Below are 15,976 nucleotides of genomic sequence, written 5' to 3'. Positions count from 1 at the left end.
TGAACCTCTGTTTGTGCTGCATGTAATTCAGGCAACTGGATGTGCTGGCAAGAAAGTGGAACTCTGCAGTGCTAAAACGATACCTCTGAAAGAGGAAACAGAATGAAACTTCATCAGAAATACTGCTTGCTGTAGACTGTGGCTGGATCATTTTTCAGATGTCTTACACAGCCCAACCAAAGCTTGAATCATTATATTGTCTTTTCATCCACAGATCCTCACCCTGACTCCAATTGTACTCCACAATGCAAGTGATGAACATCAGATTTTCCTCCTTACCCCTTTCCTCCTTACTCATGAGTGAGTCTTTGCTGAGTTGTATGTGGGGAAGGACTGAGTCACGTATCTGAAGGAGGGACAGGCTTGTGTTTAAGGCACTGTAGCCTAATTCAGCAGCTCTAGGTTCAATTCCTGGCTCAGCCAAAATTTCACTCTGGGAGGTGGAGCAAGTCATTTCTGTATTCATCCCTCTACCCCATTGGAAGGATTATTCTAATGCTTCTGGGATTTCCATGTACTATATAATTAATGAATTTGTCAGGGTGCCTACAGCCTTGGATAGGCATCCCTTTAATCATTTAAAATCTAAATCAATCAATCAGTTAGTGGAGATCATAGCACCCTACCTCACATGGATGGGATGAGGATAAATCCATAAACACTTGAGATGCGCTTGGAATGCTGTGGTGGTGGGAGCTATACAAATGCCTAGAAGAGACAGCTAATCCCACCAGTAAATATGAGATGGTTTGAGAAGTGTGAATAGGAGTTTAATCTTTTCCAGGGGAGAAGGGCTTGGAGAATTAGGTGCTCACAACAGCAAGCAGTTTTTCCGTAACCCTGTCTTCTCTAACGTGGAATCTTTCTCTGTCATTCAGGCAATACTATTTAGGCTCTCCTTGTACAGAGAGTTCCAGATTGCTCCTAATTCTCCATGTTAGGGCTTCCAGATCCCTAGCACAATATCTCATGCTGACGAGTATTGCATGTCCAGAGTTGACTGGTTCTGGCTGGATGTAAATAGTTCTAACTCTTTCGCAAAGAAGCCCCTCTCCTCTGGAGTGGCAGCTGACATCCTCTCTGTCGTCTCTTAAAGTATCACAGTCTATATAAATGAGGGTTGATAATAACATCTCCCTTAAAGGGCTAATTGGTTGTTTGTGAGACAAAGGACAATTACTACTAATAGTTGCTTGTAAATTTCCATCTATTAGAGAACGTGTGCGTTTGTGCACTTGAAGAGAAAAGCATCCCAACATTAAGATTTCCTCTTGGGCAAATGTTACTGCCCTTTTGGGTATTATGCCAGTTCTCTGAATCCTCTTAGTTTGTCCCTGTATATTATAGCGGTCGTTGTGTCCAAGCTCTCAGAGCTTTGTTACGAGTGTACTGGACCTAGTATCTGTCACTGTGCCAAGGAGCAGACCTGAATATTTATATCATGGTGTGTCAGATCTTTCTACAGTGAGGTTTTCACTTTATCAGAGCATGACTCCATGTTTATTCATTCCTTCATTCATTTTGATCATCTATATCTACACCGCAGCATCTCACATGAAAAACATGCTTATTAAAGACAAAATAAAAATTAAAATAAAACAACAACATATAAAGAGCTTTCTGTTGCAATAAGCTGCATTATTTCTTCCCTGTATATAATTTAGGGCAGTGTTTTTCCTGGCTTCTTCTTGTAAAATTTTCATCATAAAGAAAAGCCAATGATTCATGAAACATCATTGCGAGTGTATTTTTGAAACAAACTGCTGACATGTAACTTAAATTCCTTGTGTACTGGGTTTCGGGAGGGAAACTGCCTTTGGGAAATTATTCTTGGCATAAACAGCAAGACTAGTCAGCCCCAAGGGAAGGAGAAACACCCTACTGGTGACACCCACTGTGGAAGGTATAAATAGAGATCTGTGGGGATAGAAAATCTGCAGTCTGAATTCATATCAAGCTGTGCCTCTTGCTTTGGGCTTTGGGTTGGACTCTTAATCGCTGTCGCTATGAGCTGCAGCACCAAGCAGACTGTTACTCTCTCTAGCAAAGGGAGGAGTAGTGGTGGTAGCTGTGTGGTTGGAAGTGGTGGTGGAGGAAGGACTTCTTCCATCTCTTCTGGAAGATATAGCTCCTATGGGATAGGCACTGGTAGAGGCTTTTCGGCTAGGAGTTACAGTGGTGGAGCGAATTGTGGAGCGGGACTGAGTGCTGGTAGCTTTTCTGGAGGTAGCTATGGAGGTGTCTTAGGAGCAGGTGTCCCAGGATACGGTTATGGAGGTTGTTCCAGCATTGGGTTCAGTGGTGGCAGCACCCGCTGTGGATATGCAGGTGGCTTTGGTGGTGCAGTCAGTGGTGGCTTTGGTGGTGGTGGTGTTTGTGGAGATGGCGTATTTTTCAACTGTGATGAAAAGCTGACCATGCAGAATCTTAATGACCGCCTGGCTTCTTACCTGAACCAGGTGCGATGCCTGGAGGAAGAAAACGCTGCCTTAGAGTGCAAAATCAGGGAATGGTATGCCCAGCATGGACACTCCGGTGTACCAAAGGACTACAGCTGCTACTATAAGGACATAGAAGATCTTCAAAATCAGGTGACTTTTTTTTGGCTGCATTCCCCATTGTAAGAGCTTCCCTCTGAGTCTGTGGCCTGGTATATACTATGAGTTTATGTCAGATTTAGGAGCGTTAAATCCAAATTAACCCTGCACCCGTCCACATAATGAAGCCATTTTTTCAACATAAAGATCCCAGTGCAGTTGTGAGAGGCAATATTTCACTCTTCTAAAATGTTCTTTGCAGACATAAATTAAGGCAACTGCTTTTATGAACTATAAGTGAGGGTGTGAAAACTCATGAATCCATTTACAATTTGATTTTTCTTGACCAGATTTCTACAAAGAGAAAAAGGTTACATATGCAGGGAACAATCTGGGCATGGTCAGTACTCCTCATGAATGAAGTTTGTAACAGGATGTTTTAATATATTTATACCCAAAAGGGAGATGAGAAGAGAAATTCATTCATTAATCCACTGAGTTATGTTCATTATTACATTGTATCCTGTCATCAGTTTTCCTGGATTCTAGTTAAAATCTCATTTCTATTTCAACCAACTTTGAGCTCGTATACAGAAGTGAGGGTGGGGAAGGGGAATATTCTCATAAAGAACAATAAGAAGAAAAGAATACTTTGTCACCAATAGTTTTGAACGGGCAATTTAATTTTTGTAAAAAATATTTTCCAAGTGTATTCTGAAGAAGGGTTAGTCAGATAGGAAAAAAAAAAGCGGACAGGATCAGAGGGTGCAGGAGAGAGATACCTGCCAAATACTGAGCTGTAATGTAAGTCTTGCGATGAAAAACAAACTCATAGTTATGAACTCTAGACCAAGTTTGAAAATATGAGGTTTGTTACAGTAGACACCAGGGAGCACTAATTATCATTACAAAAGTGTTAGCATCTTAACTGTGTGTTTTTACACATTTATGCATTTCACCTCTTTCATTTCACACACTCGGATATTTCTCAAACATTTCTCCTTGGATCTGAAATCTTCTGTGCTTCCTATCTGACTGAATTTGAATACTGGGAGAGTAAAAAGACTGAAATTTGCAATGTGGCACTGAATGTGACATAGTGAAGAGACTTCAGGACTGAAAATCCCCTGGACCCTCTTCTTTTCCAGATTGTTTGCACTACCTTAGACAACAACAAGATCATTCTGAACATTGATAACAACAGGATGACAGCAGATGACTTCAGACTGAAGTGAGTACCTCTCTGTACCAGACAAACACTGTCATTATCCTCTTGTTCCCTCACATCCTATTTACAAATTGACAAAAGAAGAAATCCTCCAACCAAGAATTACGTATCCTATTCCCAAATTAAGATATCTCATAATGGGGAGTTAGTGGAATTCCCAAATCGGGACAGGTGCTATTTTTGTGAGATTTTATTATTGTTAATTATTTATAATATCATGGCACCTACGAGCCACGTCATGGACCAGGACCCCATTGTGCTAGGCACTGTACAAACACAGAACAAAATGACACTCACCACCCTCAAAGACAAAAAACAATGGATACAGACAGACCAATGGGGGAGTACTCGGGAACAATGACACATAATCCGTGGTCTCAGATTTTGAGTTGTGCCTTCGGTCTTTGACTCTACAGGTGCCAGAATAGGGGCATTTCCAGGACAGAGTGTTTGAGGCAATAAAGAGTTTGCTTGTGGGATTTAGGGGGCTAAAATATAGGGACAACTGATGTAAGTTGGCATGAGTCCATTGAAGGCAATAGAGCTATGCAGATTTATACCAACTGAGAGTTTGGCCCACGGATTTTTTAATAAAGAAAAGGGTTTAGATTATTTCCCAGGGGAAGTGAAGAAAAATTAGTGTGTGACATCTTTGTAGTAGTTCCAGTCGAGAGGAGAGGGGCAAAAAAACAGCTGAAGAAGAAGGTCTTTTATGAACCAAACATCACATCCTGCCTTTGAACACACAGACTAGGCAGCAGATGTAGTGTGTTATACTTTAAGCACAGATATAAAGGTAAAGCTGAAAGAAGGGAAACCCAGACCCATTCATAACCAAAGTGCAGGAATCCTTAATGGTGGGCTCAGCCAGGGGCTGACTTTTCTGTCTCTTTGTCCATGGCTTAGGTATGAGACTGAGCTGGCCCTTCGCCAGAGTGTGGAGGCTGATATTAATGGCTTACGCCAAGTTCTGGACGAACTGACCCTGTGCAGGTCTGACCTGGAGTCGCAGCTTGAGTGCCTGAAGGAAGAGCTGTGTTGTCTGAAGAAGAACCATGAGGAGGTAGGAGCTCATTCCCTTAAATGGATTTTTTTTTAATTTTGTACATTACTTACTATAGCGGTGGGGACCTGATCCTGATTAAAACATCAGGGCACGACTGCAACTACGACCAAGAGAATATTAACAATAATCTGCATTATTATGAAATTACTCCTTTCACAAATCCCGTTGCCTATCATATTCATTCTAATTTGAAATATAAAGAGGGCGGATCCTGTGCCGGAGTAATTGTCACAAGCAACTCAAGAGCTCAGGTCCAGCCATCTAAGGTTTGTGAACAATGTAGGACCTGAGTGTTAGGAACGAATGTCAAGCTTCTGGGAGCTCCTGGGCTCTGCAAAAGGGGAAGGGGAGAGAGCTACCTTAGAGACTAGAGATGAGTTGCAGAAATCTTCCAGCTGATTTGTCACGGGCCCATTACTTAATTTAACTCAAAACACTTCATAAACAATTAATTAGTATTAACAACATCCCTGTGATGCTAGTATTCTCTCTGTTGCGAAGCCAGGATATTTAAGGAATGGTTAAAAGAAGTGTCCTGCCCAAAATCACTTGGAAACTCAGTAGCAGATCCAGGAAGAGTAGGGCAGGAACTCTAAGCACTGAACCAAGCTCCCTTCTCTTGAAATGTAAATATGAAAGGAAAAAATATGAAGAGAGCCAACCTATTGTGACTAATCTAAGATAAAGAATGACTTCTTTGTCAAAAAGAGGCCAAGAGAACCTGTAACACTAGTCCAAACCCATTCAGGAAAATGAGTGACTTTCATTCATCAAAGTTAATTCTGTCACAATATGGATGCAACAAAAATGTCAGTGGAAATGCGCTGACTGGATTCGGTGTGTAGAAGAGCCACACACAAAAATGGCTCTTGTGAAAACATAAACTGTTAAAAAGCATAATGTAGAAACTATCACAGGAAATCGCCTCTTATGCAAGATCCAGTGACAAAAAGACCCAGGTGAAGATGAAGCATAAAAAATGTCCTTTTTTGCTGCAAAAATAGTCAGGAATTCCTTAATTTGCTGTGATTAACCATCACACAAACCAATAAACACCCACTGTTTCTTTACCTCAGGAGTGCTCACTGTGGAGTTTTGCTTGGAAATCAGCTGTGGTTTCCCCACCAGAGCTGGGTGTATACTGGAGAAGAAGCATCAGAGACAGTTGTTGTGACTGTCAGAAATGGGCCCCGGGACGTAGAGGCTCACTGACAGTGGCATGCTGCTCTCACTTGCCAGAGAACTCAACTCATGTTTTTTTTTCTTTTCAAACAAGCTGATCTGGGTTATCTTTGCAGGAAATCAATTGTCTGAGAAACCAGTCCACTGGTGATGTCAGCGTGGAGGTCAATTCCTGTCCTGGCCCAGATCTGAAACAAATCCTAGAGGAGATGAGATGCCAGTATGAAACAATGATTGCACAAAATCGCAAAGAGGTTGAAGATTGGTATGAATGCAAGGTAAATTCATCACAACTGTAACTCTCTCAAGCAAAAATACAGGAGCTATTTCTGAATCACACGTGCATGCCACGGGGAGAATTTATTCCTGTATCATATGTTCTAAACGTCATCAGCATAGATGTATAGTGACCAGGTGCACAGGGGATGGAGGCCCTGTGTATACACAGTGTATGTGTCTCATGGAAGAACGGGGTTTGCTACATGTCATTATTGAGGTGTGTTGGTGGAACAACGGGCGAGCCTGTCAGTTAGGACAGAAGAGAATTACTGGTGAAGTTGTGAGGGGTCTTAGCATTCAAATAGCAAGGGGAGTTACAAGCAATAGATGAGATTGATTCCAGTGTGCAGAAAACTTGCCCAGCCCCTGCCTATCTTACATCTTTTGTTACCCACTCCTTTATACATTCACTAGATCCACCTGACAATTAAAAAAAATCCCTCTGAAGCTCTTTATTCTGGGTTTCTGGTTTTCAGATTGAGGAGGTGAATCGTGAGGTCATCACAAGCAGTCAGGAGGTTGAGTCGTGCAACAGCCAGGTCTCTGAACTTAGACGTCAGTTGCAGTGCCTGGAAATTGATCTGCAAGCCCACCTCAGCCAGGTATGTGATGTTGTCACCATTGATATCTCACCTGTGACACACTGACGTCTGGATTTCTGGACTGACGGGGACCAGCCTGGCCTGGCACTCTATGTAGCCGTGATGATATCACTGCCACACCCATTGTTAGCAACGATTTGCTTTTATTTTTGCGTTGAAATCCTCAACTTCCTGCATCGAAATGGGTTTAATTTAGTGCATGGCTAAAGTACAGGTGGGTCTTTTGCTTCATTTCTTAGAGAGACAATCTGGAAGCCTCTTTGGCTGAAACCGAAAGTCGCTACAACAGCCACCTGTGCCAGTTACAGCAACAGATCACCTGTGTGGAGCAGCAACTGGCTGACCTGCGAGCAGAAATTGAGTCCCAGAACCACGAGTACAAGGTTCTCCTGGATGTCAAATGTCGACTGGAGCAGGAGATTCACACTTACCGCTGCCTGCTGGAAGGAGGACAGCGTGACATTGTGTACGTAGACTACAGACACAGCGGGGCATAAAGCAAACACCTATGCTGTGATCTGTGCAATGTGTGAGATCTAAAATCACAGAGAGTGTGGGGATTCAGTTTAGATAGGTATCCAAAGCTTGATCCAAACCTCGTTCCCGCCTCGTGGGTCTGCAGAATGGAGAACTTCTAATGAGACGAGGTGCCTTCCAATACTGTATCTAATGATATAGCATCATCTCGTATTGTTGTGTACTTCCTGGTATGTGCTGGGCAACAACTACCATGAGGAGAGGATTAATTGCAATATTTTGCCATTTCTGCTCCAGACAGAAGCCGGGGGTGCAGAGGCAGCTGTGAAAATGAGAGAGAATTGTAACAAGACATTAACCTAAGTATTTCAAACCTGCATAAAAGACTCAGTCTGAGATTTTGCCAAAAGTCCAGGTCATTCCTTCTTTTATCCCAAGCATCTGGCATCTCCCCAACTTCACTTTGTTGTGAAACAAATAATTAGGTACAAATAATTAGGGAAAGATTTTCCTGATTTGGAAACAAGGGAGTCAGTAGACCCTGTTTAAAAAGCCCATTGGCAATGGCAGCCTATGACTAATTCATCGTTTGTGGGCAAAGTTAGTGGGGAGAATGACTCGCCCTGTAGTGATGTACTTTCGCTTTTCTGCGTGGACAAAGTGGAGTGAGGGTGCTGGACAGGCGTGCTGGACAGGTCCTGGCTCTTTGCTGGACTGGTAGCGATTGAGGACAGGCAAAGTCACATGGCTTCACTGAACCTACAATGCCATTGTAAGGTTGGTTTCTCGTTCATTCACCAAACATTCTTTCCTTGTCACAGTGGCTCGGATGGAGGGATTGGCGTAGGAGGTGGAATAGGAGGAGGAACAGTCACTAAAACGTCCCACTCCTACTCTTCATCTTCCCACTCTCTGCCCCATGTCACGTCTTGCCACCCCAGTGATCTAAAAGGTAAGAACTGACTTACCGTATAAGGGAAAATGTTTCTTTGGTCCTCTTCTTACCAATAGGGCAAGAGAGAAGCTGCCAAACCCACTCTCTGTTAGGTGGTTGTGAGGTGCTGTATCTCACCTTTTGGGACCCTGTTGTAAGGCAACTGGAGAGTCTGGTAGGACATGGTGACACAACAGTGGTATGGTATGGGGAGTGTTGTCAAGAAACAGGATGCAGTTGTGACTCTCTCACTTATGATTCATGAATGGTGCAAGAGAGGGAGAAGAGCTTTACTTCCTTTCTAAGCAAAGTTATTGTTCTATTTATCCCTCTCCAGGGCACGGCAGAAAGATCTGTGACTAAGAACAGAAACCAGCATCTTCCAGTGCAAGACCCACCCAGCAAAGACCCACCCATACACAAAGCGAGAGCTCAGCCAAGACATTCACTGTGCACCTCTGCAAAGAGCATGGAGAAGAGCTCTTCAGAATTACTCATCGCTGCTAATGCCAACACTAGTGTCCTAAGGAGCCCATCTGAGCTTTGGTCCACCATCCTGCCTATCATGATATTTGCTTTTTCCAATCGGTGATGCTCTCTGTGTCTAATTACAATAATTACTTACTTGAGTTAATCTGTACCGTGGTTGGTAATTTACCTTCTGCTGAAAAAGTGTCTCCAATAAAACTTTGCTTCTGCCTGATGCAATCAAGAAACCTGTGTCTGGGAAATGGTTTCCTCTATCCAACTTTTCAGTGGTCTCTGGTACCGGGTTAACCACGAAGCCATGCGCTCAGATAGGTCTCTTAGACTGTGCCATCGTCCCCAAAGGGAAATGGTGGAAGCCTCCTCACATTAAGGAGAACAATTCTGCTTTGTCCAGTGGGGCTGAGGGAATGCACTAGCTAACTTAGCACGTCTTTTCCAGCCCTAACTTCTAGGTCAGACACTGCCTGTTACTGTGTAAACTGCGATTGTTCACAGTCTATATGTACAGCCCATATGGAACTTTGGTCTGACCCAGTCTGGCCATTCTTATGTTCTCATGTTCTCACAGAATAGAAAGTGTACAGTGCTCCCTTTCTATTTATTTTTGATTACAAGTATTTGCACTGTAAAAAACTAGAAACAGTGTTTTTCAATTCACCCAATACAAGTACTGTAGTGCAATCTCTTTATCATGAAAGTTGAACTCACAAATGTAAAATTATGTAAAAAAATAACTGCATTTAGAAATAAAACAATGTAAAATTTTAGAGCTTGCAAGTCCACTCAGTCCTACGTCTTGTTCAGTTAATCGCTCAGAAAAACAAGTCTGGTTACATTTGCAGGAGATAGAGCTGCCCGCTTCTTGTTTACAATGTTACCTGAAAGTGAGAAAAGGCATTCACATGGCACTGTTGCACCCGGCGTCACAAGATAGTTACGTGCTATATGCTCTAAAGATTCATATGTCCCTTGATGCTTCAACCACCATTCCAAAGGACATGCGTCCATGCTAATGACGGGTTCTACTCGATAACGATCCAAAACAGAGCAGACCGACACATGTTCATTTTTATTATCTGAGTCAGATGCCACCAGCAGAAGGTTGATTTTCTTTTTTGATGGTTTAGGTTCTGTAGTTTCCACATGGGAGTGTTGCTCTTTTAAGACTTCTGAAAGCATGTTCCACACTTTGTCCCTCTGAGATTTTGGAAGTCACTTCAGATTCTTAAACCTTGGCGCGAGTACTGTAGCTATTTTTAGAAATCTCACATTGGTACCTTCTTTGTATTTTGTCAAATCTACTGTGAAAGTGTTCTTAAAATAAACAACATGTGCTGGGTCATCATCCACGACTGCTATAACATGAAATATATGGCAGAATGCAGGTAAAACAGAGCAGGGGACATACAATTCTCCCTGAAGGAGTTCAGTCATAAATGTAATTAATGCATTATTTTTTTAACGAGCGTCATCAGCATGGAAGCATGTCCTCTGGAATGGTGGCCGAAGCATGAAGGGGCATATGAATGTTTAGCATATGTGGCACGTAAATACTATGTAGTGCCACCTACAAAAGTGCCTTGCAAATGCCTGTTCTCACTTTCTGGTGGCAATGTAAATAAGAAGAGGGCAGCATTATCTCCTGTAAATGTAAAAAACTTTTTTGTCTTAGCAATTGGTTGAACAAGAAGTAGGACTGAGTGGACTTGTAGGGTCTGAAGATTTATGTTGTTTTGTTTTTGAGTGCAGTTATGTAACAAAAAAAATCTACATTTGTAAGTTGCACTTTCACGATAAAGAGATTGCACTACAGTACTTGTATGAGGTGAACTGAAAAATACAATTTATTTTGTTTATCATTTTTACAGTGCAAATATTTGTAATAAAAAATAATACACACTTTGATTTCAATTACAAGACAGAATACAATATATATGAATATGTAGAAAAACATCCAAAATATTTAATAAATTTCAACTGGTATTCTATTGTTTAACAGTGTGATTAAAACTGCGATTAATTTTTTTAATCGCAATTAATTTTTTTGAGTTAACCACGTGAGTTAACTCAGATTAATCAACAGCGCGAATAAAGACACAATATGGTGAACCAATAAGTATGAGACCATGCCACGTGGAAGTGAATTTTACATACACAGATGCCAACAAGTTTCCAATCTAAATTATACAGTCAGAGGAAATGATGACAACAGGCTAAGATGAAGGAGGGAAGGGATGAAGGAGGGTTATAACAAATAGAGAAGGTGTGATTCATGTTATGTGGGGAATGCTGTTTATGAGCATTGATTTTTTTTCTTTTCTCACTGTAAACAATTAGAGCAAGAGATGACGAGCAGGTGACTGAGGCACAGGCTTAGGCTGAAAACCATAAGTTTTGAAGAGGAATTTAAAGGGGGAGTGAAGATGTTTGGTGCGCTGGGAAGGGGAGGCTGTTCCAAGAGTAGGAGACAGCATGAGCAAAGGCACTACGATGCAAGTAGGAGAAGACAAAGAGAAGAACAAGCAAGGAGTGTGGGCAGAGCACAAGGAAGGAGTCTCAAGGCTCAGTGCAGAATGGATCTTGGGAAGCAGTCAGCACTGATGCCAACAGTTGTGGTTAAAATGAATTGTGCTCCTACGGGGAGGCAGAATCACCAGCCCATTCATGAGGGAGCAGAAATGAATACAGATTACAGCATCATCAAAAAGAAATCTTTGCAGGGACAAATGAACAGATGCTACAAGGTGTGAATGAGGAGATCGAGAGGAGACCACTAGCCACATGGAGTGCAAACTGTGTGCAATAAGCATCTATTAAATACTGGGTGTTGAAAATAATTTTACAAGACCATGTGGAGTCTAGATTTTTTTGAATACTCATGTATTTTATGGTATGATGTAGACACTCTAAATTCTCCATAAAAGTCTGTTTTGTGATGTAGATCTGTTTTTCTGTATTTATTTATTGTACCATTTGTAACATTTGTAAAGATTTATGTAAGTGTAAATTCCCATGAAAATAACCAACCCTGAGGCTGTGAGCTCTCAAGGCCTGAGACTGTCCTTGTGTTATTTGTTTGTCCAGTGCCTAGTAAAATAGGGCTGTTCTACTTGTGTGGGATCTGTACATGCTACTGCAATAGAAATAACAATAAATAATAGTTATATTTCACCCTTCTTCTTGTCTATTGTCTCCACCTAGTCTAACACTGTGTTAGTAATGGCTGTGAATGCTGTATGCTGTGAAGTAGTCACCTGAATGACAAATCATAAATGTACAATATTTAAAAAAATTAAATACAAATGGAAGAATCATTTCAGAAGAAACACCAAGTTGGGTACACATCATCTATCTATCTATCTGCCTGCATTGGACTGACCACCTTGATGTCTGGTGTTTGAAGCACTTTAAATAGTCCAGCTCTGTTGCTCGCTTCCCACATTCTCACAGTGCTCTGCCAGTACATTTCCGTGTTCTGCTGCAGGCTCGGGCATTGTCTCCTGTTCCAATCCATCTCTGCACACAGATCCCAGCAAGAAAATATACAAGGAGGGTGAACTGGCTGTGTCTTTGCTCCCACTTCAGTCTTCCTGGTATTCCCTAATGTAAGTCTTGGGACTCTTCTTTGCCATGATAATCGATGACACCCCCAGCGATGTAAACGCCAGGAATTTTTATTGCATCGTGAAATATCGGCAGACTCTGCAAGCAGATTAAACCCTTCAGAAAAGAAATCGAGGAGGTTAAGGATGAGCTTCTAAGAGTAGATGATTCTGCTCTTGTTGTACACGCTCTACCACACCTCCAATTCATCACTCACAAATGTGCTGAGATAACTCAAAGCTACGAACTAACCACCAGTGTGAGAGAAACTGAAGTAATGCACAAAACTGGCACCTTGGAAGGTATATTTAAGACTTAGGACCACAATCAGTGTTGCCAAATTCAGCATGGTAATGATTTAATTTACCTGCTTGGAATTTTGTCAGACATCGTCATTACAGACCAGCGAATCGTTAGCCGATAAAAAGGCATGGTCTGAATTTGAAGGGTTGCAACACTAAAACTGCAATCAGCACAGTATCTCACACCCACCCACATGCAAAAATTAAAGTCCACATTTACTGCAGAGTACTGATTTCCAACTTACTCTCTGTTTGCACATCAAAGAACTGGAAAAATTTAATAGATGATGCCTGGTAGCTATTATGCAAATTGCATAAGGTAATTATGACAAGTGACAAGATAAAATCATGTACAACAAGGCTGCAGAAACATCACGAAGCAACGCTTAGGAAAGAAAGCTCTGCTGGTTTGCACACACCCTCCTCGTGGAGCACACAGGGCTCTTAGAGAAAATATTCTATAGTGGACTTTCGATGAACAAAAGAACCAGACAGAGAAAGAGAGAGATGTCCTGAAAATTAACTCTGCCCATTGTTGTAAAAAGCCATCGGTGGGAAGGTGCAGTGGGAAATCAACCATTTTGGTGGGAAAAACAGTAACACATGATGCTGCAAGTTTTGAAGCAAAAGGACAGCTTGCTGTCACAGACAGCAAGAGAGTGTCGGAGTTAATGAGATGAGTAGCAAACATAAATGCATTTCCCTCTCTGATCCATGGCAGGGCCTGTACGTCAAGCAACGGAGTCTTTAGCTAACTACAAATGTACAAAAATCTTCCATGGAATTGACAATGAACCTCTGTTTGTGCTGCATGTAATTCAGGCAAGTTTTGCTCTGCTGGCCAGAAAGTGGAACTCTGCTGTGCCAAAACGATACCTCTGAAAGAGAGAACAGAAGTTACCCCCTCCACAAAAGCTGCTTACTGAGGACAGCTATTGGCTAATTTCTTCAGACACAGCATAACGAAAGCTTCAAGCAATAAAAGCATTATATTAATTTCTGTTTGTCCTCAGAGCCTCACCCTGACACAAATTATACTCCACAGTACAAATGATGAAAATCAGATTTTCTTCCTTACAACTTTCCTCATGATTGTGTCTTTGCTGACTTGCATTTGGGAAGCGAGTGGGGTACATTTCTGAAGGGAGGACTGGCTTCTGTTTAAAGCACTGTAGCCTAATTCAGGAGCCCTGCATGTAATTCTTGGCTCTGCCACAGTTTCATTCTGTGACCCTGAGGAAGTCACTTTCTCTCTCTGTGGAAGGATTATTTTAATGCTGTTGGGGGTTTCCATGTACCGAATAGTTAATGAATGTGGCAGGCATCTAGAGCCTTGTGATAGGCATCCTTTTTATCATTTGAAATCTAAATAAATTAATTATGATCACTTAAACGGGGATCATAGTACCCTAACTTACATGAATGGGATGATGATAAATCCATACATACTTGGGAGGCACTTGGGTATTATGGGATGGGAGCCATATAAGTGCGTAATATAGATAGCTATTCCTACCAGTAAACAGGAGATGGTTTGAGGGGTATGGATTTGGAGGGATTGTCTTTCAGATCCCAGAGGAGAAGGACTTGGAGAATTAGGTGCTCACAACAGCAAGTAGTTTTTCAATAACCCTTTTTCCTCTAATATGGAATCCCTTTCTCTGTCTCATTCAGGCAACACGATATAGGAATTTAGCCTCTCCTTATACAGAGAGTTCCTGATTGCTCCTAAATCTCTGTGTTAGGGCTTCCAGATCCCTAGCACAATATCTCATGCTAGCAAATCTCAGCTGTTCACAGCTGACAAGTTCTGGCTGGGTGTAAATAGTTCTAACCATTTTGGAAAGAAGCCCCTCTCTTCTGGAGTGGCAGCTGATGCCCTCTCTGTCTTCTCTGACAGCACCAGTCTATATAAATGAGGATTCATCATAACTTCTCCCTTAATGAGCTAACTGGGAGGAGGGAGGAGGTGAGACAAAGCCCAGTTACTACTAATGGTTACTTGTAAATTGCGATCTATTAGGGAATGTGTGCCTTTGTGCACTTGAAGAGAAAAGCGTCCAATTATTAAGATGTCCTCTTGGGAAAACGTTACTGACCTTTTCTGTAGTATGCCAGTTCTGTGAATCCTTTTCTTGTTCCCACCTGTATATCATAGCAGTAGTGGTGTCTAAGCTCTCAGAGCAAATCAGAATGAATTACTATGCAGTTGAGAAATGAGAACAGCTCTTCTCACTTCAATTTCCCTGCTCAGTATAGATTCTTACACATTAGCAATGGAAAAGGTCTATTTGGTCACACCTAGTCCACCCCTTTGCAGCCAGCCAGTTGTTCCTCCAGTGCTATCAGCGGTCCAGTTTTACATTCTCTATTTCAGGAGTTCCCAGAGTTTTTCACATACACAACAAATATTAACAGATAAATTGTCCATGGACAACCCCACCCCATTCACCACTGCATGGACCATTTCCCCTTTCACTCACTGTCACAGAACATCCAGCTGGCATCTACAGCAATTACTTACATGGGAAAAGTAACGTTAGGAAAGTATTTAATGTATTTTGGCTTATTTCAATGCAGTTGTCAGCTGAACACAAGGAGGAGGGGAACCAGTTAACCAGCCAACTCTCCACAGACTACCAGCAAGAGCTCCTTGGGGATCAGCAGCGATCTACAGGCTATAGTTCGGGAACCCCTGCTCTGCTTCCACAGCCTAAGAATTCTCTTTGTTAGGAGTGTATTGGACCTAGCATCTGTCACAGTATTAGGAGCAGACCTGAATATTTATATCATGGTGTCTCAGACCTTTCCACTGAGAGGTTCATCACTATTTTCACTTTACTAAAGCATGACTCCATGTTTATTCATTCATTCACTTTGATCTTTGATATCTACGCCCCAGCATCTCACATGAAAAACATGCTTATTAAAGACAAAATAAAAATTAAAATAAAACAACAACATATAAAGAGCTTTCTGTTGCAATAAGCTGCATTACTTCTTCCCTGTATATAATTTAGGGCAGTGTTTTTCCTGGCTTCTTCTTGTAAAATTTTCATCATAAAGAAAAGCCAATGATTCATGAAACATCATTGCGAGTGTACATTTGGAACTAGCTGCTGACATGTAAATTAACTTCCTTGTTGTACTGGGATTTCTGGAGGGAAACTGCCTTTGGGAAATTATTCTTGGCATAAACAGCAAGACTAGTCAGCCCCAAGGGAAGGAGAAACACCCTACTGGTGACACCCACTGTGGAAGGTATAAATAGAGATCT

General features: G+C 41.7%; 1 protein-coding gene across 1 annotated transcript; it reads left to right on the top strand.

Moving 5' to 3' along the window:
* Positions 1 to 1,938: 1,938 nt before the first annotated feature.
* On the top strand, positions 1,939 to 9,021 carry LOC102947950 (keratin, type I cytoskeletal 19). The gene is made up of 8 exons (XM_007054708.4): positions 1,939 to 2,591; positions 3,686 to 3,768; positions 4,672 to 4,828; positions 6,130 to 6,291; positions 6,769 to 6,894; positions 7,134 to 7,360; positions 8,193 to 8,323; positions 8,643 to 9,021. Exons 1-8 carry the CDS (start codon positions 2,007 to 2,009, stop codon positions 8,666 to 8,668), a joined length of 1,497 nt encoding a protein of 498 aa, XP_007054770.2. The 5' UTR covers positions 1,939 to 2,006; the 3' UTR covers positions 8,669 to 9,021.
* Positions 9,022 to 15,976: the final 6,955 nt, after the last annotated feature.

The sequence above is a fragment of the Chelonia mydas genome, chromosome 27 (genome assembly GCF_015237465.2).
Source record: "Chelonia mydas isolate rCheMyd1 chromosome 27, rCheMyd1.pri.v2, whole genome shotgun sequence".
Taxonomy (NCBI): Eukaryota; Metazoa; Chordata; order Testudines; family Cheloniidae; genus Chelonia; species Chelonia mydas.
The sequence above is the reverse complement of the archived record's forward strand: the minus strand, read 5'-3'. Positions and strand labels throughout refer to the sequence as shown.